Below are 27,692 nucleotides of genomic sequence, written 5' to 3' on the forward strand. Positions count from 1 at the left end.
GCAAGATTACATAGTTATGTTTAGTTAAAAAACAATCAGTTGGCAAAAGTAGATACAATATCTGTAACATTCTGCATCTCAAGTGGTGAGTTCACCAGTGTTCATTATTGGTTTATAAACTTCCATAGTAACTATATTTTCTTATCTGAATCAGATTTAACACGAGAACGTAATTTTTAAAAATGCAAGCAACAAAATAACAATGAGTGTAGATGTGCAGTCCTTACATTTAAAAAGTAAATAAAAGAAAACTAAGCATTACCATGCCAGCAGTACATGTTTATTATTATTCGTGAATGGCCCCGAAGACTTACAAGGCCCATGTTTATTAGTATAACCACAGATATGAAATATCACTTAGTGACATGGAGTGAAAAGGACAGTTTTACACATATTAAAAAAATACATACACATTCACACATAGTCTCTCTGTCAAGTGCTCACCATACACTGCTACAAAAGCAGGAGGCATCAAGCTGCAGGAGTTCCAATTACACATAACTTGTTGAAACATCTCAAGCTTAAAAACTGCACTTAGGTTGCAAAAATAAAGTTTCTTTCTTCAAACATTTTGATCAGAGCTCAAGCAATGCAAATAATGAACACCAATGATTTTCATACTACTTAACACACTTTAAAACATAAAAGGGTCGACAGTTGCAAAAGTCCTGAAAATGTAGAGGTTATAGGAATGAACAATGCATTTCATCCAAGAAAAAGTCTACAGTAGATCCGTCTCATCCTGGCTCGTAAATATTTAAGAATCATAATTTACTATACTCAAAGTTAAGCCAGAATAAACAAAATGATAAACAGAAAAATCATTACTTCGAATGAGGCATTATTGCCCTTAGTTTCTTTAGACAATTTCACTAGTGCAAGAGCATCATTTACCTGAAAGATCATGAGTCACAATTAAAGAGCACTCATACAAAACTATTTCCTTTTTTCTTTAAAAAGTGCCACATACTGTACTTCTCAATTAAAAAAAAAAAAAGCAAACTGCACATACACTAATGAAAGACCGTTTGTCTCCATCTCTTGTCAATGAGGAAAGGCCAGAGTGATTCTTTGATTCCAATTCGAAATGGTGTTCGCTGGCCAATGCCCAAGGTCTCTAATTTGGAGCAGTCAAGCTGAGCATTTCTTGGACGTTGTGCTCCTAAGACAGGACTGTCAGTTATCTTTAAAGAAAAATAGAAACAAAAATATTTGAAATAAGTAAAAAGCCCATGTTTTTATATTCTCTATTTGACTCTGTCCTTACTGCAAATCTGTCTGATTCCTGGAAAAATATACAAATAAACAATTAAGACAATACTTTTTTCTATAAACTTCACCAGTACTCATGGGCTTCCTCGTACATGATGATTTAGAGATAAGTAACAATATAAACCACCAGCAAACACACAAAGTGAACTTTAATTAGTACTAGAAAATAAAGTCCTTCAATATTTTTAAAGCAACAAGAAAAATTGTATCAACAATACATACTATCGTGACAGATCTGGGCTTTCAACAAGTGAGGTTTTAAAATGCCACGTACTGGGTGGCTCAGTCAGTTGAGCGTCCAACTTCGGCTCAGTTCCTGATCTCACCGTTAATGAGCTCGAGCCCCCAACGGGCTCTGTGCTGAGCGCTCAGAGCCTGGAGCCTGCTTTGGATTCTGCGTCCTATCTCTGTCCCTCCCCTGCTCATGCTCTCTCAAAAGTGAATAAGCACTAAAAAAACCATTTTTTAAATAAAATAAATAAAACAAAACAAAACAAAACAAAATGCCATGTACTTACAGGTCTTAAGTGACTGCTGGGGAGATTGAAAGCATCTGCGATTGCACACGCCATTTCATACTTAGTCATCTGCTCATTGCCAGACCAGTGAAAGGTTCCTTTAATTGATGGATCCTAATAAAGACACAAGAATTCAAAATAGGATCAACTTTTTCAGCTGAGCGGAATGGTAGGTGTGACAGAAAAGCTAATTTAACAGGTCCAAGAATTGAAACACATCCCTCCTTTCTGGAATGCTCTCCACAAGGTATCTAAAATCAAATTCCTATAAATATACCCAGCTAAACATGAGAAGTAATTTCTTGAATTTAGGCTTAAGAATTTTTTTAAATAAAAATATAAATGACTCCAATTTTATTTAGTGGGAATCCTAAAAATGATTACAGATTTTTATGGAAACAGGCCCATTTAATGAGTATTTCTAATTATTCTAAGAAGCTAAAACCAAAACTGTTAAGAATCATTTTGAGGTAATTAGTCATAACATCATTAAATACTAGTATAGTACATATTTAAAATACACATTTTTATGTGTTAAAAAACTACAGACAAACTTATTACTATTCTAAAATAAATCAGTCTCATCTTTCCATGAATACTCTATTTAGTTCCAACTTTTTCATGTCTAAAACTAATTCCTATTCTAATATCTAAAAATATTACAAATCATTCTTTTTTTTTTTTTTTTTTCAACGTTTATTTATTTTTGGGACAGAGAGAGACAGAGCATGAACAGGGGAGGGGCAGAGAGAGAGGGAGACACAGAATCGGAAACAGGCTCCAGGCTCTGAGCCATCAGCCCAGAGCCCGACGCGGGGCTCGAACTCATGGACCGCGAGATCATGACCTGGCTGAAGTCGGACGCTTAACCAACTGCGCCACCCAGGCGCCCCTACAAATCATTCTTAAAAAGGCTGAAATTATAAATTCCTATGTAGATTCATTCTTCTTTGGCACTACACAGATCTTAAACAAAATAATTTTTTTTTTTAAAGATTCAATTTTTAAGTAATCTCCACACCTAACATTGAACTCAAACTCACAACCCTGAGATCAAAAGTCACACGCTCTACAGAATGAGCCAGTCAGGTACCCCAAACAGAGTAACGTCTTAAAGACATTAGATTATTTTGTCATCCAAAGAAAAAATACAAGTTTCTAGTCATCTTGCAATAAAAGAATGACAGACAGGGTCCATAGTATATGAGAATCAATTCAAACACAAGAGCATAATATTTTTACTATTTATAAATATAGCCTACTACTGCAAACCACTTTTGTTTGGTCTCTTTGTCGTTCTAAACATTTTAAATAAAAACTTGCAGTTGTTTCTTTATATTATTAATTAAAAACTATTATTTAAGGGGCGCCTGGGTGGCTCAGGCAGTTAAGCATCCAACTTTGGCTCAGGTCATGATCTCGAAGTTCGTGATTTTAAGCTCCACATCCGGCTCTGCACTGGCGGTGCAAAGCCTGCTTGGGATTCTCTCTCTCTCTCTGCCCCTTCACTTGTGCGCATGCGATCTCTCTCCCAAAATAAACATATAAACTTAAAAAAAAAAAAAAAAAAAAAAAAAAACCTCAATGATTTTCCATCACTTTAAAAAGAAAGAAATATTAGCAAAGAAAGCAAAAGCACTGTGACTTTCACTCAATGGTGGAAATCAGAAATTCTTCCTTCCCAAGATTCTCACCAGCATCCTCTTTTCTGCTAACTGGCGACACACAGTGGCTACATCTTTGACGTGTGTGGGGAACCTCTGCTGCCAGTGGTCCATGTTTGCAGACTTGTTACTGAACTGCACTTTATCAAACATAACAGTCACAGCACTTTCGTCAAGCTTTTCGACTTCTCCATACAAAACAGGAATTCTCAAAACAGCAGCTCCTACGAATTAATTAAAAAAAAAATAATCTTTAAAAAAATCTTTTAAAGCTGACTGGTTCTTATCTTAAGTCCTGATATAAAATGAAAGTATGAGGATTTAAACTAGATTGTAGGAAACTTGCAATGTACCAAAATGACATATGGCTTCTCTGTAATAAGGCCCATTTAATAAATGTGATACTTTCTTTTTAATTTTTTTAAATGTTTATTTGTTTTTGACAGAGAGACAGAGCATGAGGAGGGGAGGGGCAGAGACACAGGGAGAAAGAGAAGGGGAAGCAGGCTCCAGGCTCCGACCTGTCAGCACAGAGCCCGACGCAGGGCTCGAACTCACAGACCATGAGATCATGACCTGAGCCGAAGTCAGACGCTCAACGGACTGAGCCACCCAGGTGCCCCATATGTAATACTGAGTTTTTAAAGGTCTCTGTCATTTGGGGTATTTTTATATGTTATTTTCAACAATCCTAGTAATGAAGAAATTCAACTGGTCATGACAACTAAACACAGTAAGTGATCTTTGACTTATTAAAGAATAAAAAAATAAGAAATAAAATGCATTGAAGGCCATTATTAGGACAAGTGGGAAAATTCCTATATAAACAATATGTATAGTATAACATTATATTAATGTTACATTTCCTGAGTGTGATAACTACATTGTAATTATGTAAGAACATTCTTGTTAAAAGATAAATGGCATAAACTATTCTGGGGTAGAATTCAACCAATTCTTGAATTTCAATTCTTGAAACCACTGAGTAAGGAATTATGATATATTTAGATTTTATGTTGGTCCCTAATGAGCTGTCACAACAGACTGGATAATTAACACCTTAACTGAAAATTAACAAACTATTTTTTTTTCAAATATTTATTTTATTTTTGAGACAGAGGTCACAAGTGGGAAGGGGCAGAGAGAGAGGGAGACAGAGGATCCAGAGCAGGATCCACACTGACAGCAGAGAGCCCAACACGGGGCTCAAACCCACGAACCAGGAGATCATGACTTGAGCAGAAGTCGGAAGCTTAACCAACTGAGCCATCCAGGCACCCCACAAAGTATTTTTAATTAAATCAACATATTGGATAACTGTGTATAGAAATGCATTCAAGGATGATTCCTGCATGATAATTTAGAATATTAAAAAATATATATATCCTGGAAATCTATATTAGAGGATGCTTCTCAAAGACAGTACAGTCTAGGGCAGTGCAAGGAATTACATCAAGTACTATACAGCCATTGATAGGAAAAAGATAACCCAGAGATGATTCACTATGTACTAAAATACAAATATGGGGGGAGAACCAGGTTATAAAACAAAACCCATACATTTTTAAAAATTCACAAAAATTGCTTCCATACCTAACCACATCTGGTGCTTCTCTGAGGCAGCGTTATAAAAGAACTTCTGCTCTTGACTTCTTTTAAAATCCTAAAGGGGTGCTTGCGGGTTGAGCGTCCAACTTCTGATTTCAGCTCAGGTCACAATCTTGGGGTCATGGGATCAACCCTCTGTGCTGAGCTTGGAGCTTGGAGCCTGCTTATGATTCATATTCATTCTCTCCCTCTCTCTCCCTCTCTCTCTCCACACATATATGTAAATATATAAAAATATCCATAAATATGTATTTGTAATTAATGTAGTTTTCATTATAAAATATATACAAATATATATAAAATATATCACATTTGTAATATATATAAATATATATGTGTGTAATTTTTAATGTAGTTTTTCGTGCTTCCCTTTTTCAAGTTTCAAACTTCCTTACCATATATGTAGGCCCTGAAAAGGAAGAGGGTGGTTGGTTAAGCATCCAACTTCAGCTCAGATCATGATCTCACAGTTCCTGGGTTCAAGCCCCACGGGTCTTCAAGTCAGGTTCTGTGCTGACAGCTTGGAGCCTGAAGCCTGCTTCAAATTCCGTGTCTCTCTCTCTCTGACCCTCCCCCAACTCATGCTCTGTCTCTCTCAAAAATGAATAAACATTAAGAAAAAAAAGAGATTCTCTCTCTCTCTTTCTGCCTCTCTCCCCAACTCTAAAATAAAAAAATAAAAATAATGTCAGCTGTGCTGACAGCTCAGAGCCTGGAACCTGCTTCGTATCCTGTCTTCCTCTCTCTCTGCCCCTCCCCGTTCATGCTCTCTCTCTCTCAAAAATAAATACTAAAAAAAATTTTTTTAATAAATAAAATAAAATAAATAATAAAAATAAAAACCATACAAAAAACCCAAATACCTCAATCTAGGAGAAATGATACTGACCTGTTTTTTCAAAGTAGGTTACAAATATTTATACTATTAAGACTTCTTTTCTTTATACAATGTATTTTTTTTAAGTAAGTTCTACGCCTAATGTGGGGCTTGAACTCACAATCCCAAGATCAAGAGTCACATGTTCTATGGACTGAGCCACGAGGTGCCCCTATAAAATGACATTTATGTATATAGTTACTGGAAAGTCTGGAAAAATTCATAAATTCTTCATGATTTCTAAAATTCTTATTTTTCTTTTTTATTAACTACCTTCTCTTTCTCCAATGATTTATGCTCAATTTTTTCAAAATTTAAAAAACATCTTTGTTTTTTTAAATATTTTATTTATTTACCTATTTTTGAACATTTATTCATTTTTGAAAGACAGAGACAGACTGAGTGGGGGAGGGGCAGAGAGAGGGAGACACAGAATCTGAAGCAGGCTCCAGGCTCTGAGTTGTCAGCATAGAGCCCGACGCAGGGCTTGAACCCACGGGCTATGGGATCAGAACCTGAACTGAAGTCGGCCACCCAACCGACTGAGCCACCTAGGCGCCCTAAAAAACATGTTTGTATAGATGTCATATCATTTCCTCAAAGCAATCAGAGGCTAAAGAAATTGTGTCTTACCTAAATTGTTCTCTAGGACAGCCTTTTCTCCTTCTAATTTTGTTTTGCCATACAGATTTAGGGGACTTGGTACATCTTCCTCTCTGTAAGGTGGATTTGTTCCATCAAATACATAATCTGAGCTAATGTAGATTAGAAATGCTCCAATTAAAGCTAAAAAAGAAAGACATGAAAAAAAATCATCTATTAAATTATTACACAACATTACTCTGTACTGGTATTCATAACAGCTATTCATCATATATAAAACAAACCTCTTATAAGCAATCTACAAAACTTTAATCTTTATAAACTCAGCAATTATTTAATATTTCATGAAGACTTTAAAAAGTCATCATTACCTGCTTCCTTTGCTAAATTCCCAGAAGCATCCACATTAAGTTGCGAAGCAGCATCTGGCTGATTTTCGACAACATCTGGCCTTCTCTCTGCTGCACAATGCACTATGACATGGGGCTGGAAGTTAAACATTGATGTATTTTTAAACCATAAGGAATAAAACAGGGGAGCTACAACCTTCCAACAGTAACTCAATTCATAAAAAAAAAAGTGTGTTAAATCAACATTCCTTCAACTAAAGAATCGCTGTGATTTTTATTGTAGTTTTGTCATGCTTTCCTTTTTCAAGTTTCGAACTTCCTTAACATACATATAGGCCCTGAAAAGCAAAGAGCAATTTAGTAATCCCGAGGAAAACCAAAATCAGTGTCAATAACTATTATTTCTCAATCAAAATAAGCTTTGTCCTCTAATGCGGGTCGGAGAAAAGAGCTAACATTAATGTAATTAATATGACCTTAATACTTAATAAATCTACATTAAAGGGAGAATACAAATTTCAAATTAAATTCATAAACTCAAATCTCTTAGACTACTTAACAAATGTCAACTACTCACAAAAACTAAATTCCCAGTTCATCACTTAGTATGTCAGCTATATACTAAACACTGTGCAAGGAAAAGGGATTTCATAATCTAGTAGAAAACAACAAAAAAAGATATGTAAGGAAACTATTTCAGTACAATTCTATTTCAGATAGAATGGGGGGGTGCCTGGTTAGCTCAGTGGGTAGAGCATGCAACTTTTGATTTTGTTGGGTTTGTGAGTTCAAGCCCCACATTGGGCCTAGAGCTTACTATTTTTTTTTTTTTTTTTTTTTTTAATGTTTATTTTGGGAGAGGGAGACGGAGAGGGAAAATATGAAGGTGCAGGGGAGGGACAGGGGCAGATAGACAGACGGAGACAGAGAATTCCAAGTAGGCTCCGTGCAGCACAGACACTGACTCGGAGGCTTGAACTCATGAACCCTGAAATCAGGACCTGAGATGAAATCAAGAGTCAGATGCTTAACCAACTGAACCATCTAGGCGCTCTCTAGAACTTATTTAAAAAAAAAAAAAAAAAAACATTATGTTTTTAATTAAAGATTGAGGAATGCATGGGGCATCTACTTCCCAGAGAAGGTGAACCAAGGTTAAGATTTGGTAAAACCACTGACACACAGGGCTCATGTACAAACATACCAAATGATCTCCTTCCTCAACAACTGTTAGAGGAACCATGACCTTTGGAGTTGTTTTAAAACTTCAATATGCATAATCCAGGGTGCTTCTTAAGATGTCCTGGTCCCCACCATAGACTTACTGAATTAAAACCTCTGGAAGTGAGACACACCTAAAGAACAAGTTCCCCAAGTGATTCTGATGCGAGTGTCTCTTGGACCATACTTCTGAAAAGAACTTTAACTCTCAATTTGATCAGACGTAGAATAGAACCTAAATTTTTTCGTAACTTTTCTATGGCAATGGTTAAGAGTTATTTAACCTCTCTGAGCTTTTTTCACCTCTAAAATGGAAATGATAGTATCGATTTTGCAGTGCTGTAAGGTTTACAGATAATATTAAAAAAGCATTTGCATAGAAAGTGGTACTTAACAAGAGTACTTCACAAACATAAGCTTTTTATAAAATGCTCATATTTCCAACTTTTGTCAACCTATGTTTCAACCTAATCTTTTCAAGGACTACATATACTTTGCATGCTTATAAAAAAAAAAGTGCACTACACAATTGACCTTTGAACATGGATTTGAATTGCATGGATCCACTTATATGCTGATTTTTTTGTTGTTGTTTATAAATACAGTACTGTGTTTTAAATGTATTTTCTTTTCCTTATGATTTACTCAGTAATATTTTCTTCTCCCTAGTTTACTTTATTGTAAGAATACAGTATATAACACATATAATGTACAAAATATGTGTAATCAACTGAGTTATCAGTAAGGCTTCCAGTCAATAGTAGGCTATTAGCAGTTAAGTTTGGGGGAAGTAAAATGTTACATAGATTTTCTTTCTTTCTTTTTTTTTTTTTTTTTAAACGTTTAGTTATTATTGAAAGACAGAGAGAGTGAGCAGGGGAGGAGCAGAGGGAGAGGGAGAAACAGAATGGGAAGCAGGCTCCAGGCTCTGAGCTGTCAGCACAGAGCCCAACATGGGGCTCGAACTCACGAGCTGTGAGATCATGACCTGAGCCAAAGTTGGACACTTAACCAACTGAGCCACCCAGGTGCCCCTGTTATACAGATTTTCAATTGTGCAGGAGTCAGCATTCCTAAACCCTGCATTGTTCAAGGGTCAACTGTATATTATTGCTGCTTAGTAGGTTCCAGCTTAAGTACAGTATTTTCCTTGAGAAAAGAACAATTTCTAAATCATCCAGACAATTCTTAACATAGTTTATGTATGTGCTAAAATAAACAGACTCAACCATACCTGAAAATCATGAATGATGTGATGAACCGCTTCAGAATCCAAAAGATTAACCTGTTCAAATTTTGGTCTTGCTCTTCTAAAACCACAGCCAAAGGCATGCCAATTATTCTGCTTAAATTCTTTATACACAGCTCTGCCCAGAAGCCCAGTGGCACCAGTAATCAAAACCCGCCTACTGGGGAGGTTAACTTCCTCCTAAAAAAGTGAAGAAGGATAAAGATTACTCACTTTGAAAATATTCTAATAAATCAGTCATCATCATTGTTCACTAAATACTTTGAGTCTGAGAAGTTAGCTTCATGTCCTACATCTATTAGACAACTCTTAAGTTAGAATAAAAATCAAACTGCATCAATAATTATATCACTTATTAAAAGTTTTATTAATCCTATCCATGAAAAAGAACCCAAAATGATACTGTAAGGATATACCTAGTCAATTAAATTCCAACCCCCCCCCCGCCTTTTTGAAAAAAAAATAAATAAATAAAGATTTTATTTTGGGGGCACCTGGATGGCTCAGTTAACTGCCTGACCCTTGATTTCAGCTCAGGTCATGGTATCACAGTTTGTGGGTTTGAGCCCCGCACTGGGCTCTGCACTTAGGGTAGAGCCTGCTTGGGATTCTCTCTTTCTGTCCTTCCCCTGCTTGCATGAGCACACTCTTTCTATCTCTGAAGACAAATAAACTTAAAAAGTATTTTAAGTAATCTCTAGACCCAAGGTGAGGCTCGAACTTACAACAACAAGATCCAGATTCACATGTTCTACCTAATGAGCCAGCTAGGTACCCTGATTTCTTATGTTAATAATGGAAAATCTTATTTTAATGATGAGTGATGTCAAAATGAACAAACAGCAATTTTAATTACATCCTCCAGTTTATAAAATGCACAATTAGTTTGAAGCTTACTTATTTTTTATGGCCTGATGAACTATTTGGCTGTATTCAACAATATACTCAAAAGTTGACATTTTTTGGTCTTCAGTTTGTAACCTCAACTTTTCTTTCACATTTCATTGATTTATCATATTTTGATAGGTCTGAGTTAAGGAATTCACATGTCACAGGCATTTATGTGGAGGAAAAAAAAATGTGGTCTTAATAGTAATAATATTCTGAGTTTAACCAAACCAAATATTCAATTTTAACCAATGGTTTAAATTAAACCATTTCTAAATTTAATCAGTAAATGTTCCTGAGTTAACTCTAAATTTATCTTCACAGACCTGTTAAAACTAACATAAAAGGACAGGGACACCTGAGTGGCTGAGTTTCAGGTCATGATCTTGTGGCTCCTGAGTTCAAGTCCCACATCTGGCTCTGTGCTGTGGGTGCAGAACCTGCTTCAGATGCTCTGTCCCCCTCTCTGCGCCCCTCCCCCACTTGTGTTCACACACTCTCTCCCACTCAAAAATATAAAAAAAAAAAAAAAAAAAAAAAACTAACACGGGCACGCCTGGGTGGCTCAGTCGGTTGAGCGTCTGACTTTGGGTCAGGTCATGATCTTGTGGTTTGTGAGTTCGAGCCCCAGGTCGGGCTCTGTGCTGACAGCTCAGAGCCTGGAGCCTGATTTGGATTCTGTGTCTCCCTCTCTCTCTGCCCCTCCCCTGCTCATGCTCTGTCACTTTCTGTCTCAAAAATAAATAAAACATTAAAAAAAAAATTAAAAAAAACAACCTAACAGACAAAAGGACAAAAAAATTAACACAGATGAGAAAAAAAAAAAACTAAAATATTTTAAATTGATCGGTGTTGCTATTGTGAAAGAAAAAATTCCTTACACAATGAAATTAAAAGGAACTATCTAGAAAATAAGTTGTTTCCAAAGCAGTTTAAAAAACTTCCCTTCTTCCCAAGACATGTAACATCAAATTTCCCAGACTCTTGAATAAAATCAACATTTACTATTTAAAAAAACAAAAACAGGGGCGCCTGGGTGGCTCAGTTGGATAGGCGTCAGACTTCGGCTCGGGTCATGATCTCATGGTTCGTGGGTTCGAGCCTCACGTAGGGCTCTGTGCTGACAGATCAGAGCTTGGAGCCAGCTTCTGATTCTGTGCATCTGTCTCTCTTTCTCTGCCCCTCTCCTGCTCGTACTCTCTCTCTCTCGAAAACAAATAAACATTAAAAAAAAATTATAAATAAATAAATAAACAAACAAACACCAACAAAGTTTTATTAGGGGTACCCAGCTGGCTCGGTTGGTACGGCATGCAACTCTTGATCTCAGGGTTGTGAGTTCAAGCCCATGTTGGACGTTGAGCCTACTTAAAAAAAAAAATTTCTTACAGTTTTATCAATTTGAGGTCTTCTTATTTCAAGTGCTGTTATAGTCATCTATTCTGAGCTGTCAAAAACTTTAAACAAGCATATAATAACTAAAGATCTTTCTTTTTTAGCCCTTATGTCAGCAGAATAACTTGGCACTATAGTTTAAAAAAAAAGGCCACCAAAATTATCTATTTATACCATAGGAAAAACCTGAAATGAAAGGGCAGACAGAAACAGTACAAAAGGTAAATTCTTGAAGATATTTTTTCCTTAGTGCAACCAACTTCAAAACATTTTAAAAGTTGAAGTGAAATTCATCTAGGCTCTCTAGTGTAAAACTTGGCTCTAAGCCAACTGATCCATGAAAACAAGGATTTCAGCCAACAAAATATTTTCTTTGAATTTTGGCACAAAAACAGCTCTACAAAGACTGAATTGTTAAGAAGATAAAACATGCCAAGTCTAGTAGATACAATCAGAAAACCATTTACACAGAATAAATACCATAAAGATCCCTGGGAAATTATAAAGTGGCTATAATTTGGTTTCTTCAGAGTTTCTCACTCTTTAGTACTTCACTTTATAGAAGCAAAGGAATATAGAACAGTTCTTAGGTTAGTGGTTTTTAGGCTTTACTATAGATAAGAATCATGAGTGAGGCTTTCAGATCCAGTATATCTGAGGTAAATCCTGATAATTTACATTTCTAACAAGTTCTCAGGAACGTGCTGATGATGGTGATTTGGGAACTGTACTTTGAGAAATGTAATCTTGAACTCCAGGGAAAATCCAAGGTTTTCCTAAAGATAAATTTATCTTATTCAAACAAGCCAAAAATTGTCATCTTTCTAAAAGCAACAACAAACTTTCCTTCTCTCTTCCCCCGTGAAAAAAGAAAAACAACAAAAAGTCAAACAACAAGCATCACGCATTCCACAAAGGTTATTAAACAATGAATTCAGATCTCTGCATACTGCATTGATTCTGTGAAACACACTTTTTCCTCATTTTAACATCCCTGTTAAATGAATGAAATAGAGATGCATCTTATTATTGTCCTAGACTTGCAGTGTTTTTGCTTTTTAGTGCATCTTAAAACAAGAACCCAGATGATATTGTAATCAAGTACATCTTGGATTTGATGCAATATAGTAGTATTAAATTACAAGCACAGCAAGGCTCTTTGGGAATTCAATACACTTAACTTCAAAAAAGGGATGAGGTTATGAGGAAAAAATACCACCTTATATCCTTATCCTCTGGGGTAACTTGTATGGTCCCTAGAAGAAAATATGAAAAACAGTCCATGGTACCTAGTGGTCAGATGTCAATGCTCAAGAATTTTCTTTATTAAAATAGCAGAGATCTGAAGTGCAAGCATTTCCTAAAACAAAAATGATACTGTACTATCTTGTATTTGAAAACTATTGAGTGTTATGTAAGCCTATATCATACCTTTTGATCATAAGATAACCTTGTTAAACATGTAGGGTAAGTATTTCCAAACTGAGGAATCTGAAGCCTAGAAATGTTAAAGGTTGTATGGAAAACGGGAAAGGTTGGGACCAGAACTTGCTTCTTGCTTCTATGGTCCAAGCCAAATATATACAGAGTTGCGTCTTAATCCTTTGACCTTCTATTTGACTTCATAATGATTAAATTTTAACTGTTCTGCCACAAAATATGGTATTGGGAAGTTACTGAAATCTCTATTGATCGAATTCCTCATTTGGACAAGATGACTAAGGCTCCTCATACAATTTTAACATTTTCCACATTATCCTCAACACAGAGTAGACGGAGTCTGAAAGGAGTGAAAGGAGCTTCATTTACTTAAAGTAATTTTTCCTCTTCACAGAGTTCTTTCTAGAGACTCAATGAGCACCTTCTGTCACCAGTGTAAGAGCCAAGACAAGGTTTTTCATTTGGACTGCAAATTTGTTGGTTGTTAGCAAATAAAATATGCCTCACTCTGAAATTAAAAGATGCCTAACAAAAATAGCTCTTCTATTTTTGACTTTCTCTATCAGAAATCTACCTGAAGCTTTTTAAAAGCAGTTTTGATTACTTTATTTTCAAAAGAAAAGAAATATTCCTGAAAAAAATTATTTTGGACTGTTACGCCATAAAATATTTTAGTCCTGCTAAACACAGAAATGTCCATGCACTTCAAGGAACTCAGAATGAAGAATAAAAAGTTTTCTAGTTAACCCAAAACCACAATAAACAGCTCAAAAAAATGATCTGCCTGAAAAATCTACTTTCTTAATTTTTATTATCTTATGTGTAAAGTATCAAACATCACTTTGTTATTCTGAATATACTTGCCACACTCTGCATAAACTAGTTTACAAGTTCAGAACTTCAAGTGACCAGATTTATAGACATCAGAAAATTCTTTGAAAAGTTAAATGCATATAAATAAATGCAGAACTACCACTTTTATTATGCTACCTAATCAAGTGATAACAAACTATAGGTAATGAGATAAATGAATCTTTCCAAATGGCCACAGTACTCTGGGACAATTATTTCCACTTTAGCATACTTGCATTAACTTCCACTAAAAATGTCTTAGCAAAAGACTAACATCTAAGTAGAGATCTTCTTAAGTTTTAGTGGTAAACATAATATTTGCTATTTGGAACCTTTTCAATTTGGCAGTTTCCCATCCCCCACCCCCCCCCCCACTGATCCTCATACAACATTCCCCTGGAGGCAGATCTTTTGAGTAGACTGTACCGGACTCAAGACTTAACTCAAGATCCCCTGAGTACCTAGGCAACACTGGTCTAACTCCTACTGTTACCCTATTACTATCCTACAAGACGGTGTAAACAGGTACCAGTACAGTTGTCTTCTCCAACACAATATGCAAGGCAGTCCTCATTCTCACAAGTGAATTTTAATTCTGTATGTTTTGAGAGAGCAGCAAATACGTGTCAAGATTTAGCGTGGGGACACCTAGCTGGCTGAGTCTGTACAGCATACAATCTGAATCTGGTGCTGTGAGTTAGAGGGCCCTGATGGCTGTACAGATTACATTCAAATAAAAAAAAACAATTAAAAAAAAAGATTTAGGCTGTATCACTTTTAATAAAGGAAATCATGAAAACCTATTGAAAACCTATTTTCATTAGTCTACAGAACTCTCACTGTGAAAAAAAGATTAAGCTTTACATACACGTATGCATATATATGTAAACAATATGTAACGTTATGTGTTCAGTACTTTTAGGAGCACATAGGAACAACACGTAAATTTAACTTAACCTCCCAAATCCCAAAGTGATTAGAAACACTAACTATGCTGTATCTTGAAAGCATAAAAATTCTGCATTATCAAAAACAGCCACCTCCCATACCGTCTCTTATTTTCATAAGACATTAGTCTAGGCATTAACATTTCTTTTTATCCCCACTGCTAGATAAATTCTAGCAGTTCTGTGGATTGAATGTGGGGAGGCTTGTAATGAAATATGAGAGAGAATGGAGGAAGCGCAATACCTGGGATAGCTCTCCCACCGTAACAACCTTCCTTTATGCAATCTCTGTAGCGGTTCAAAGCCCGAGAAAGTGAAAGAGATTTGTCGGTTCCAAGCCTACTTAATGAACTTGGGCCAAGGACTCACCCTACAAGCCTCAATTTTCTCATCTGTAAAATGGAGCAAAAATCCTCTCATAGTTATGACGATTAAATAATATATGTAAAGTGCATAATACAGTGCCTTGCACAAAACTTAAAAGTTCAGTAAGTTGTCATCTCTAAAACTGCTATTTCTGAAAAGCTACTTTCCCCTACTTTCTCAGACATAAGAACTGGTAGGATCGAGGGATATGAACAAAGAATGAAAAAGAAATTCAGAAAGGTAAAACCAAAATCGAAACAGCTCAGAAAAACGCCTCTTCGTTGCTGGGAGGGGAGACAGAAGACAAGAAAGTGAAACCAGACCTACTCCTCTCCCGCTGCAGGACTGGAAGAGCAAACACAAACGGGTGTGCGCCGAGGTAAACAAACTCGGTGGCGCCGCCCTCTCCTCCCGGAGCGAGGAAGGAGGTGCTGAGACGACTCAGGGCTGGGGGCTAGGACTGCTGCAGGATGCGCAAGGTAAACCACCCAACTCTCCCTCCCCCTCGACCTGGCTCGTCCCCCTCTGCACTCCCGGTTGCAAGAGACGCCCAGGTCGACTCCCTCACCTCCACTAGCCGGCAGCTCCCGGGAACAAAGTGGATAGAGAGCTCCTTCTCTCGCCCCACCATGCCCGCCGTCTTTGCGCCGCAGCCGCAGCGACCGCCACTTCCTCCAGCCCAGGATCGCCACGGGCCGCAGCTTCCTTGCCCTCGGCCCGCCTCCCTAGGTCCGGGCCGACACCCTGTTCACTGCTTCCGGCTTCCGCCGCCAAGGCCGCGCCCGATGATTGGCCACATTCCGTGAATGCCTCCGAAAGGGGCCGGGCAGCGTCCTGTACGCAGCCAGCCCACCCCCAACTCTTAAAGGGATACACAAAACAAAGGCCTTGGCCTTAGGCAATGAATACAAGTTTTGTTTTGGGGAAGATTGTTTATTTTATGTACTATTTTCTCTCTTCGTCTCTCTTCTTGACTAGGGAAGGATTAAATTGGATCGCCTGAGGCTTCAAGTTTGCAGACTGCGCAGTGCATGGGAATCAACAGCATAAAATACGTTTAGTAGGAGAAAACATTTTAAAGCCATGGGGTGTGTTTAGGAAAGAAGGGAAGGAGGGAGCACCGTGGACGTACAGCATTAGGAATGTTTTTTACAGAGATTTAGAAAGACGAAGAATAAAAATACAAGTCCTGGCATCTGAATCATTAACAACCTCAACAACCCATTTGTCGTTCTGGGATGCTAAAATGTAGTATGTGTCAAATTCCAAATAAATCAAACTTTTTAACTAGTTAAAAAGAGGAGGGTAAGGGGAGGAATAACTTGGGTGCCTCTTCAAAACGCAGATTCTCGGACTTTACCTGTATTTACAGAATGAAAATCTGCGGTAATATAAAACCAGGGACTCTACATTTTAGTGGATTTAACAAGAGTCAAAACCCCACCGACCACCTTTGAAAAGCATCACATTAGGAACTGCCCCGTCAGGCTACGCCAGCCTGGCCTCCGTAACCATCGTAAATTAAGGACGAAACCAAGAGACAGAGTAATGTCTGGACCTTCCACCACCTGTATGACTTCTTAAAAGTAACAAATCAGAAACAACAGCTCTAAGTGTTGAGAACGACCTCTCAGGCAACTGGTTTCCTTCCTAGCTCAAAACAGCAAAATGCCTATCAGTTGGAATGCCTGCGAAATTTACTCAGGAAAAAACCCGCCATAGACCCTGTAGGGTTCGCCAACGTTTCATCGCTCCAATCCGAGTGTTCTTATTCAGACATACACGATACCAAAACTGAAAAGTCGCTCACAAGTGTGACCGATGCTTGGATTTTTCTTAAAAGGGCTTCTTTTCATAATCCCTTTAGTTTACTTTAGAGCCAAAGACTAAGCAGCCTTTTGAAAGTTTTTCTTTGTCTGAGCCCCGTGAATTTCCTTTCTGCCCAACCCCCCAACAAGAACTCATTTCTTTATTCGTGTTAACAGTCTTTTTTTTTTTTTTTGGAACGGTGGGGGAAGAGAACCTGAGGCCCCTCGTTTTCGGAGTTTTATTTTTATGCAAGCTGCTACCCTTAATAGTTTAGCATTATTCAGACAGTCCTTGAGAGGACTGTCCCAGCATTAAACATTCACAATCTGCAGACAAAGAGAAAGGTGAGTATGGGTGGGAGGTAGGAGAGGCAAATTTAAGATCCTCCTAATCCTCCTCCTTTAAAAACTGGGAGATTTTTGGTTTTTTTTTTTAATTTCTAGATACAACGTTGCGATGCAACCTAATTTTTCTATTAATAAAAAAAGTAAGTGTTCAATGTGAATAAGATTTCATTGCATATTAATTTTTTTTTTTTTTTTTTTTTTTTTTTTTTTTTTTTGCAGAGCAGCCTTGTGTAGAGTTAGGAACAAGAGTTTTCTCACCTACTTTTGAGAACCTGGTCTGATAGCTCCCAGGTAAAATTTGCATATAGTTCTAAAGGTATATGTTCATGCATAGTTTTTTATCATTCTCTTTAAAGATGAAAGTTTCTTTGTGAACAAAATTGCCATTGTTGTAGACAATATCCAAGTTCGTGTGGTGGCTAAGTCTATAAATTTAAAGAGAGCAGCCTGGAGCTAAAAGTTATGTTAGCAGATTCAGTTCATGCTAAGACAAAGAAAGGCTGGAGCACACAATTACAGATAAAATCCTTAGTTACATAGAACCTTCACCTACATCATTGCATTTAATGTGGTAAATGAAGCTGCTGTTCTGTTTTGCATTTAATTTTTGTCAATTAATGAGTCTTAGCTGAGCTCTCCATAACCTGGTTCCCAGGGTCAATAATTAAACTTGGTTTATTCTTCCATGTTCCAAAGTTACATGTTTTAAAGAAATGAATGACACCCCGTTTCTTTTTTCTTCTTTTAACACACCTTTTTGGTTTTCACCATTCACTGGGATGCTTTTAAAAGAAACTAACTCCAGAATGCTTCATTTCTTGAATATGTGGCTCTTACCTGGTCCATGTCCTCCGGCATTTCAGGCATGATTCCAAAATATCTCAGGAAAACAGACTTGGGATGAGTCTCTGCCTCTTCTGCCTGGGTCTTTGTTCTGCCTGAAGAGAGCGCAGGCACGGAAAAACGTGAGCTTCAGCTTCACTCGACCTTTTAAATTAGCATTTTGATTCCAATCCCAGAATCTCATGCAGTTTTCCACATTGCAGTAAACTGGCAGCTGATTCCCCCTGGCAGTCTTGAAAATACCCAATGAGAAGTTTCATGTTTAATTGCCTGCCAAGTTAAGGTCCATTACAAAACCATTAGGAGAACCAGTGTTGTTTTGTTGTTTTTTTTTTTTTTTAAAGAAGAAACAAAGAAGCAAAAAAAAACTTCCTGTGAATACTTGTTGCAATTTTCTCTGGAAGAAGAAAAGCAAGAGCTCACAGATGGAAAGAAGGCAGATCATGCAATTGATTGATTCCTATTCTGAAATATTTTATTCAGTTACACATTATGGTTATTACAACAGAATCTTTGTAAAGTTTTTCAGTGTTTTTCCTCCCGGTGTCTCCTCATTAACTATTTCAAAGGACATTAAAAGGCACTGGTGGTAACAGCTCCCGACAATTAAAATGCAGCAGGTCATTTCTATTAACACTGATCTGCCTTCTGACCGAGAAAATGGTAGATTGAGTAGCTTTAAGTTTGGCCAGGCATTAAGGACTTCTAGATCAGCAATTCCCAAACCTGTCTGTACCCCAGAACCTATGAAACTAAGTCATTCTGTAGGAGTTAAGTCCAATAACCTTATTTTTAACTATTTCAAGGACAATTAATATGCTCAGTTAAATTTGAACCATTGTTCTGGACTATGGTTCTGTAACAATTTAACAACAATAAAAAAAATTGCCATTTAGATAGAGCTAACTCTATATTAACTCGTTATATTCTACACACTTAGGGCACACAGCACGTAGTAAACTATGAGACATGCAGAAGGTCTATAAGTAATGGAGGACTATACAATTTCTTAAAATTGATAAATTAAAATTTATCAAAATAAAAGAACTTGTACCCATCAAAAGACAATATTAACAAATAGGCAAATCACAAACTGAGGGAAAAAAATCTTGGTGCATATATCTGAACAGGATTTCTAGTCAGAATATTTAAAGTACACCTGTTGAAACTGCTTGAAAGCATGAAGTTGAGGGGCACCTGGCTGGCTGAGTTAGAGGGGCATGACTCTAGATCTGGGGTTGTGAGTTCAAGCCCCACATTGGGTGTAGAGATTACTTAAGTAACTTATTTTAAAAACGCATAAAGCTGAACAAAAATCAAAATGGCTGCACGAATGCTTCAGCAAAGCTTGATTTTAAACTGAGTAACCCCTTCCCTCTCTTCCTCCAACCTTCCTTCCCTCCTCCATTCAGTAAACCTTCCCTTCTTAGCCTTTTGTTTCAGGAACTTAGTTCCACCCTGAAAACACATACACAATTCATGTCTAAACTGGCTAGATCCTCTATTTCTCTATAAAATCCCCCAGCCTCTTTGTCTGCAGAGGGGGTGGGCAGGAAGGGGGCTTGCGGTTTTTGAAAGCCATGGCCTGCTGCAGCTGCTTTTACCCTGCAAAGCAATAAAGCTATTGTTCCTTTTTATTCCAAACGCTGTCTTCATGTTAGATTTTGGATCCGAAACACAGAGGTTGGTTATTGACAACACTACAACTCAATTGTTTTTTTTTTTTAAATCATTTAAAAAATGAACACAATTTTGGGACACCTTGGGTGGCTCAGTCGGTTGAGTGTCCAACTCTTGGTTTCGGCTCAGGTCACGATCTCACTCACGGTTCGTGGGTTCAGGCCCCACGTGGGGCTCTGCGCTGACAGTGTGGAGCCTGCTTAGAATTCTCTCCCCGCCCCCCCCCCAAATAAATAAACTTAAAAAAAGGACACGCTTTGAACACATACTTAACAAAGACAGAAAATTGGTCAATAATTGCATAAAAAGATGCTCAGCATATGGGAAATGCAAACTAAAATCATACTGAAATACTGTCACCGGCTAGACCCCAAGACCTGACCTTTACTACTTACCTGCTTATACCCACCGACCTTTGTCCCACATTTTCCCTTAAGCTCTTCTTTCCAGTTTATCTCTTAACTCAGGCAAAAGACCTGAAGAACAGAGTATCCCGAAACTGCAACTACCCCTCAAGCAGTATCAAATGGTAGGGCAAAGAATCTGCTGGCCCAGACCTCCAGACAAGTTTGAGCTCAACCCCCGACTCATGCCTGTGGAAATGGACCATTGAGTGATCTGTGGGCTGACTGACAGTTACCTTTACCTCATTATAATACTAAAATCTCCACCCGGCAGGGGCGGGGGGGCGGGGGGGGGGGGCGGTAGCGGGGAACAAGACTCATTCACAGAACACACGTATAGGCATGTTTCCTTAAGGCGCATGCACAATCTTATGCCTGCTTCTACATATGCTGATGAGGTTCCCCTTTCTACTTGCATCCTAACCCTGAATAAAAGGAATCCATTCACCCTTGCTCAGGGACTCATGGCTTTGGAAGCTATTCCCTGTGATCTCCTTATGTGCTGCAAATAAAGTTTACTGTGTGTGACAACTCCACCTGGGGTGTAGCTCTTACCTGTGACTTACCAAGGATTGAATTTATGTTAGTTTGGTTACAATACTGTTACATACCTAATGGAATGGTTAAAATTTAAAAGACTGATAATATCGGATGCTAACAAGCATTTTCAGCAACTAGATTGCTCATTTATTGCTAGTCGGAGTATCAAATGATACAACCGCTTTAGAAAACTCATAATTTATTATAAAGTTGAACCCCTAATTTAGTAATTCTGTTTCTAGATGATCACCCAGGAGAAATTAAAGCATATGTACATAAAGACTTGTGCAAGAATATTCATGGCAGCTGAATTCAAAACAACCTAAAATTGGAAACAGCTCAAATATCCATTAATAGATGAATGGATAAGTAGATTATGGTATATTCATAGTACTGGTATCTTACTTAGCTATACAAAGAAACGAACTGTATGAATGAAACTCAAAATCATGATGCTGAGTTAAGGCAGCTAGACGCAAGAGAGTATGATTCCATATATGTGAAATTCTAAAACCAGTTGAAACTAATCTATGGTAAAAGAAACTAGCTTGGGGGGAAAGGTAGGGATTGATTGCAAAGGCCATAAATGAACTTTCCCAAATAATGGAAATATTTTATATCTTTTTTTTTTTTACATTTTATATCTTGATAGCTTAAATTTTTTTTTTCATTTATTTATTTTTGAGAGACAGAGATTGAGCACAAGTGGGGGAGGGGCAGAGAGACAGAAGGAGACACAGAATCTGAAGCAGGCTCCAGGCTCTGAGCTGACAGCACAGAGCCTGATGTGGGGCTCGAACTCACAAACTGTGAGATCATGACCTGAGCCGAAGTCAGATGCTCAACCGACTGAGCCACCCAGGCGCCTCTATCTTGATAGTTTTATATCTTCAATATGCTTATCAAACTATAAGAATTATGATATGGGGGAGGCTGGCTGGCTGGCTCAGTTGGTAGAGCATGTGACTCTGATCTTAGGGTCCTGAATTCAAGCTCTATATTGGCTGTATAGAATATTTTAAAAATTAATAATAAAAATGTTTAAAAATAAAATAAGTTGCAATAGAATTTAAAAAAAGAATTAAGAGCTGTTCATTTCACTGTATTACTATATGTAATTTATACCTCAATTTCAAAACAATATCACAGTCATATTTTGGGCATTTGGGTCACACCCTTAGATTCAGTCAACAATATCCAGGATACTAGTTTGAGGTAGTGTTAACCATTGCATTGGTAGTGTTCTCTAGGATGCAAGCTATCAGCAGAAGGGGGTGGGGGGAGGCACAAAATGTGTTTTGTTTTGCAGGACCAGTAGTTCCTGCCAAGCAGACACCTGGGTAGGTGTTTTGCCTGGAACCCCTTGTATGAGCCATTTTGAACGAATTTGGAACACATAATTCCCCCTGAGCTGTCCTGAAGTTACCTTTAGCTCATTATAATACTAAGATCTCCTCCAATGGGTGGGGTTTTCCACCAGTTTTTGAACATACAATGTATGTTCTAACATGTTGATGTGCTAGGCATGTGCAATTGAACCAGAGTACCTAAGTAATAGAATATGCATATATGTTCCTTAATGCACATGCAAGCTCCCTGCCACTGCCCCCTAATACACTGAATAGATGCTTCCTGTACTAACCCCATAGGGAGATAATGCTTTGAGAGCTATCCACCCCCAACCCCCTCCTAACTTGTAACAAGTAACAAAAAGTTCTTTGCTTTCAAGGCTTCTTTGGATTGTGTTCCATTTCCACCCCTTGAGTTCTGTTACAGTACAAATGATGAACTAAATGGACAGTATTTAAATTTTTAAACTCATTAGGACCTAAAAAATGTAAGACTTTTTCCTTGATAGGATATGCACACTTTTTTCAAGTTTAAGAAATAGATCTCTAAATTATAATGAATGATACCCCAAGGGCAAGAGCAAGGGTTTTTGTTGCTTCTGTTTTATAACCTCCTCTTACCTCCCCACTCCTCCATTTTAATTTTTATTTATTTTTAATTTTATTTATTTATTTAGAGAGAGAGAGAGCAGGGGAGGGGCGGAAAGAGTGGGTGAGAGAGAATCCCAAGCAGGCTCATGCTGTCAGCACAGAGTCCAACCCAGGGATCTATCTCATGACTGTGAGATATGACCTGAGCCAAAATCAAGAGAAGCTTAACTGGCTGAGCCACCCAGGCGCCCCTCCTCTCTACTTTTAAAATACCCTTTGATTCCATTATCTCAGATGTTCCCATCTCTGTGACTCTAATACCTACATGAATGACTCTGTACTAAGCTATGTTTTCCCATTTCCAGATGCCTAAAAGGTATCTTACCTGTATGTTCCTCTGGTATATCAAACTCACAGGTCCAAGAAATTAAAAGTAAATTTAATATTAATTCATCATCTTGTCCTCCAAATCCGATCTTCCTCTTAACCCTGAGGTTTGTGAGAAAGATACTTTTTATACCAATTAACTCATAGACTCAAATATGCATATGGGGATTTATTAGGGAATAAAGATAAATTAGAATTTAATCATTAAAACAACATAGTTGTTTCCTGGTTTCCTACCTCACTTGTACTAAAATAAGTTATTTTTAAGGGTTTCATAAATGTTTATTTATTTATTTTGAGAGAGAATGAGAGTGGGGGAGGGCCAGAGAGAGAGGGAGAGAATCCCAAGCAGGCTCCGTGCCATCAATGCACAGCATGACAGGGGCTCAATCTCATGAACTGAAATCAAGAGTTGGTTGCTGAGTCTCAACTGACTGAGCCACCTAGGTGCCCCATTAAAATAAATTAAACATATTAAACATATTAACATATTAAAAAAGTTTAAAATGTGGGGAAAAATTACTAAAGGAAAATGTATATAATAATCTTGGTGGGAGGAAGTCTTTCATGAGCATATCATAAAATTCAGAAACCAACAGTGAAAATATCAACAAAGTAGACTATATAGATTTTGGTAAATATCTGCATAACAACAATAGCAACAATAATAGTGATAATTATCCAAGTCAAAAGACAAACTGGGAGAAAATATATATGATGCATGAGAAATCAAGAGCTAATTGCTATGCTATATAAGGAAGCTTGAAAGTCAGGGGGAAAAGAAAAAACCTTAAAAGTCAACCTTTTAAAGTGTAGAATTCAGGGTGCCTGAGTGGCTCAGTGGGTTAAGTGTCTCACTCTTGATTTTGGCTCAGGTCATGACCTCAGGGTTGGTGAGTTTAAGCCCGGAATTGTGTTCTGTGCCTACAGTGAGGAGACTGCTTGGGATTCTTTCTCACTCCCTCTCTCTCTGCCCCTCCCCCGCTCACATTCTCTGTCTCTCTCAAAATAAAATAAACTTAAAAAAAAAATAAAGTGTAGAATTCAATGGTTTTCAGTATATCCAGAGCTGTGAAACCACCACCACTCTCCAGGGAACATTGCCAAATTCTTGGAAGTGGCCACTGAATTTCACAGGTTAGTGGAGGAGGGGTACAAAAGTTCAACCAAAGGATGAGAGAAAGGAATGGAAAATAAAGATGAGCTCAATATTGTAGAAAACTCTTCCAAACACTGGGAAGGAGTAAAGGCATGGGAGTGGGGGCGGATTTAACATCCAAGAAAGACTGTGAGTTTTGTTTTGCCCTGTTTTTTGCTTAGTTTTAAAAGGTCTACTATTAGAGTATGTTTGTATAACAAGGAGTGTGATCAATTAATTGATAGGAGGTATTATGGGTTAAGTTGTGCCTCCCAGAATGACATGTTGAAGTTCTAATCCACAGCACCTCAGAATGTGACCTTGTTTGAAAATAAGGTTGTTGTCCAATTCATATTTATGGAGACAGGGATGTAGAATTCTCCTGAAAGGAGACACTGCAAGTCTTGTGGTTTAGTCTGCCATCAATGGAGTGGAGAAGTATAATCCTGCCCCTGGAATTACCGTATTTTGAACAATAATACAAGGTACTGCAAGGAATAAAGGCAAGAGAATCTGAGGACACATATATTCAGTTGGGAAATTTAAAAGAGGAAAGATGAGGAAGTCCTGCCCATCTGTTTCAGTTTTCAGTTAAGTGTGTGGTAATACCGTCAGCTGGGGGTGAAGAGGAAGGAGGGATACATGAGTCAGAACTTTGAGGAGAAGCCTCAAAATGAAAGAAAATTGTACATAAGTTTTTAGCTAATGCAGATTTTTTTTGGGGGGGGAGCGGGTCTTTGTGTCATCTAATGTAGGAGGATTTTAAATTTTTTTTTTTTAACTTTTTTAAATTTATTTTTGAGACAGAGAGAGACAGAGCATGAACGGGGGAGGGGCAGAGAGAGAGGGAGACACAGAATCGGAAGCAAGCTCCAGGCTCTGAGCAATCAGCCCAGAGCCTGACGCGGGGCTGGAACTCACGGACCATGAGATCGTGACCTGAGCTGAAGTCGGACGCTTAACCGACTGAGCCACCCAGGCGCCCCAAATGTAGGAGGATTTTAAAAACTTTTTAATTATAAAAATTTTCAAACTTACAGAAAAATTTAGAGAAGAGTTTAATGAACAAACAGCCTTATACTTTCTACCTAAGCTCTACAATTGTTTATTTTGCTATACTTGCTTTCTCTATATATATTTGAAATTAAATTTGTTTTTCTGAAACACTTCAAAATAAGTTGTAGACATCATGACATTTTACTCTTTCTATGTCATGACATTTTAGTCTTATTAAAAACATCAGCATTCATTTTCTAAAAATAAGGTCAGTCTATCATATGACTACAATACCATTGTCACACTTAGGAAGATTCACAATTCCATATTATCATCTACATTGTAATTTCTCTAATTGTTCCAAGAATGTATTTTATACCTTAAAAAAAAAAAACAAAAACCAACATACCACCAAGGTCTGCACATTTTCACATTTTGTTTGCTTTATTCATCTCCTTTTTTTTTTTTTTTTTCCTTAAGACTGTTTTTAGAGTGGTTTTAGGTTCATAGGAAAAATGAGCGGAAGGTACAGAAATTCCCCTATGCCCCCTGCCAGCCCCTTGTACCTCACAGTTGCAGTGTCCCTCATTAATCACATCCCCCACAAGAGTGGTACATTTGTTATAGTGAATGAACCTACACTGACACTTTGCAATCACCCAAAGTCACAGTTTACATCAGTTGACTCTTGGTGTGGTACATTCTGTGGATTTAAACATATCTATCTTTGTGGTACCATACAGGGCATTTTCACTGCCCTAAAAATCCTCCGGGTTCCACCTATTCATCCCTTTCCTCCCCCAGTCGGCTCCTGGCAACCATTGATCTTTTTGTCTCCATAGTTTTGTCTTTTCCAGAATGTCACATAGTTAGAATTGTACAGTAGATAGTCTTTCCAGGTTGGCTTCTCTTACTAATATGGATTTGTTTTCCCCATGGCTTTTTATGGCTATGTGGCTCATTCTTTTTAGCCCTGATTAATATTCCATTGTCTGGATGTACCACAATGTATTTATACCTTCATCTAGGTAGTTTCCAAGTTTTGGCAAATATGAATAAAGCTGCTGCAAACATTTGTGTGCAGGTTTTTGCGTGAACAGTCATACTCCCCACTGTTTCCTGCCCCCTACCCCGCCCCTCTCCCTGCCCATCACATTGGCTTTTTGAAGAGACGATACCCAGTTACCTGATGATTTTCTTCAAGCATTCATATAATACTTCACTAACCTTGTATTTTCTGTAGAGTGATTTTTTTCCTTTGGAGACTTGATTAGATTATAGTGCTGCGTACGCATATTGTATCATATTAGGAGGCACCTGACAAAAAGTCATCCCAATATTAGTGGTGTCTTACCATTTGGTAGAGTGTATATATATTTGGTATATATATATATATTTTTTTAGTTTGTTTATTTATTTATTTATTTATTTATTTATTTATTTATTTATTGTTAGTAATCTCTACACCCGATGTGGGGCTTAAACTCATGACCCCAAGATCAAGAGTCACACACTCCACCGACTAAGCCAGCCAGGTGCCCCTGGTGGCACATTCTTTCACCATTTACAATTAATAACTAATCTTGGGGGTCCCACTTTCGAACCTGTAAGTATCCTGTAACCTAACAACTTTCATCTAATTGCCTCCATTGATGTTACTCAGCTAAGTCAATGAGTATATGGAGGTGGCAAAGTCCATAAGACTTAATGAGATTGTCTAGGGACAGAATGTTGATAAAGAAGAGAAGAGAGTCCAGGTTCAACTCCTTACTCCCTCCAATAATTACAAGTCAGGTACAAGATGGTGCAGTAAAGGAGTGAGAAAAGCAGCAGTTAGGTGAAAGGAAAACCAAATACATGGCATTGGCTCTCTGGAAAACAGAGCATTTCAAGAATTCACTGGAGAAATTGCCAGTAGTTTTGCAGAGGACTGGGGACAGAAACGAAACTACAGTGGGTTAGAATGAGAAAGACAATGCAGAAAGAACTTACTACGTACCTTTTTCACAGGTGGCTTTAAATATCTCTAGCCTGGGGCGCCTGGGTGGCTCAGTCAGTTAAGTGTTCAACTTCCACTCAGGTCAAGATTTCATGGTTCCTGACTTTGAGCCCTGCATTGGGCTCTGTGCTGACAGCTCAGAGCCTGGAGCCTGCTTCAGAGTCTGCATCTCCTTCTCTCTCTGCCCCTCCCCTGCTTGCACTCTGTCTCTCTCTCTCAAAAATAAATTTAAAAAATACTCAAAAAAAAAAAAATCTCTAGCTTGTGCTCGTCAATAAGCACAACTTACTGTTTTTCAAAGATTTTACATTTATTTCTCTTCTTTTGGTCATCTCTCTGAATATGAGCTTTAAAGTATT

The 27,692-nt window shown here is 37.7% G+C and overlaps 1 protein-coding gene and 1 long non-coding RNA gene across 3 annotated transcripts; one reads left to right on the forward strand and one right to left on the reverse strand.

Annotated features, from left to right (window-relative positions):
- Positions 1-258: 258 nt before the first annotated feature.
- Positions 259-18,418, reverse strand: MAT2B (methionine adenosyltransferase 2B). Of its 2 annotated transcripts, none has more exons than XM_045502574.1 (7): positions 18,244-18,418; positions 9,348-9,542; positions 6,914-7,028; positions 6,573-6,725; positions 3,485-3,678; positions 1,791-1,904; positions 259-1,184 (listed from the first exon to the last, which is right to left on the reverse strand). In XM_045502574.1, the coding sequence occupies exons 1-7, from the start codon at positions 18,271-18,273 to the stop codon at positions 1,014-1,016; spliced, it is 972 nt and encodes a 323-aa protein (XP_045358530.1). In that variant the 5' UTR covers positions 18,274-18,418; the 3' UTR covers positions 259-1,013. The 2 variants fall into 2 exon arrangements, with proteins under 2 accessions (XP_045358530.1, XP_045358524.1); XM_045502568.1 differs by lacking the exon at positions 18,244-18,418 and adding an exon at positions 15,819-15,995.
- Positions 15,576-18,090, forward strand: LOC123611083. The gene is made up of 3 exons (XR_006718424.1): positions 15,576-15,729; positions 16,229-17,403; positions 17,626-18,090. It is a non-coding gene; the product is annotated as an uncharacterized LOC123611083 (long non-coding RNA).
- Positions 18,419-27,692: the final 9,274 nt, after the last annotated feature.

The sequence above is a fragment of the Leopardus geoffroyi genome, chromosome A1 (assembly GCF_018350155.1).
Source record: "Leopardus geoffroyi isolate Oge1 chromosome A1, O.geoffroyi_Oge1_pat1.0, whole genome shotgun sequence".
Classification (NCBI taxonomy): domain Eukaryota; kingdom Metazoa; phylum Chordata; class Mammalia; order Carnivora; family Felidae; genus Leopardus; species Leopardus geoffroyi.

Coding starts and splice junctions, on each gene's coding strand:
- MAT2B (XM_045502568.1), bottom strand. CDS start 15,881: ATGGTGGGGCGAGAGAAGGAGCTCTCTATCCACTTTGTTCCCGGGAGC. Junction 7,029..9,347: donor ACATCATTCATGATTTTCAG/GTATGGTTGAGT, acceptor TTTAACTTCCAG/CCCCATGTCATAGTGCATTG. Junction 1,905..3,484: donor TAGCAGAAAAGAGGATGCTG/GTGAGAATCTTG, acceptor TGTCTTTATTAG/GATCCATCAATTAAAGGAAC.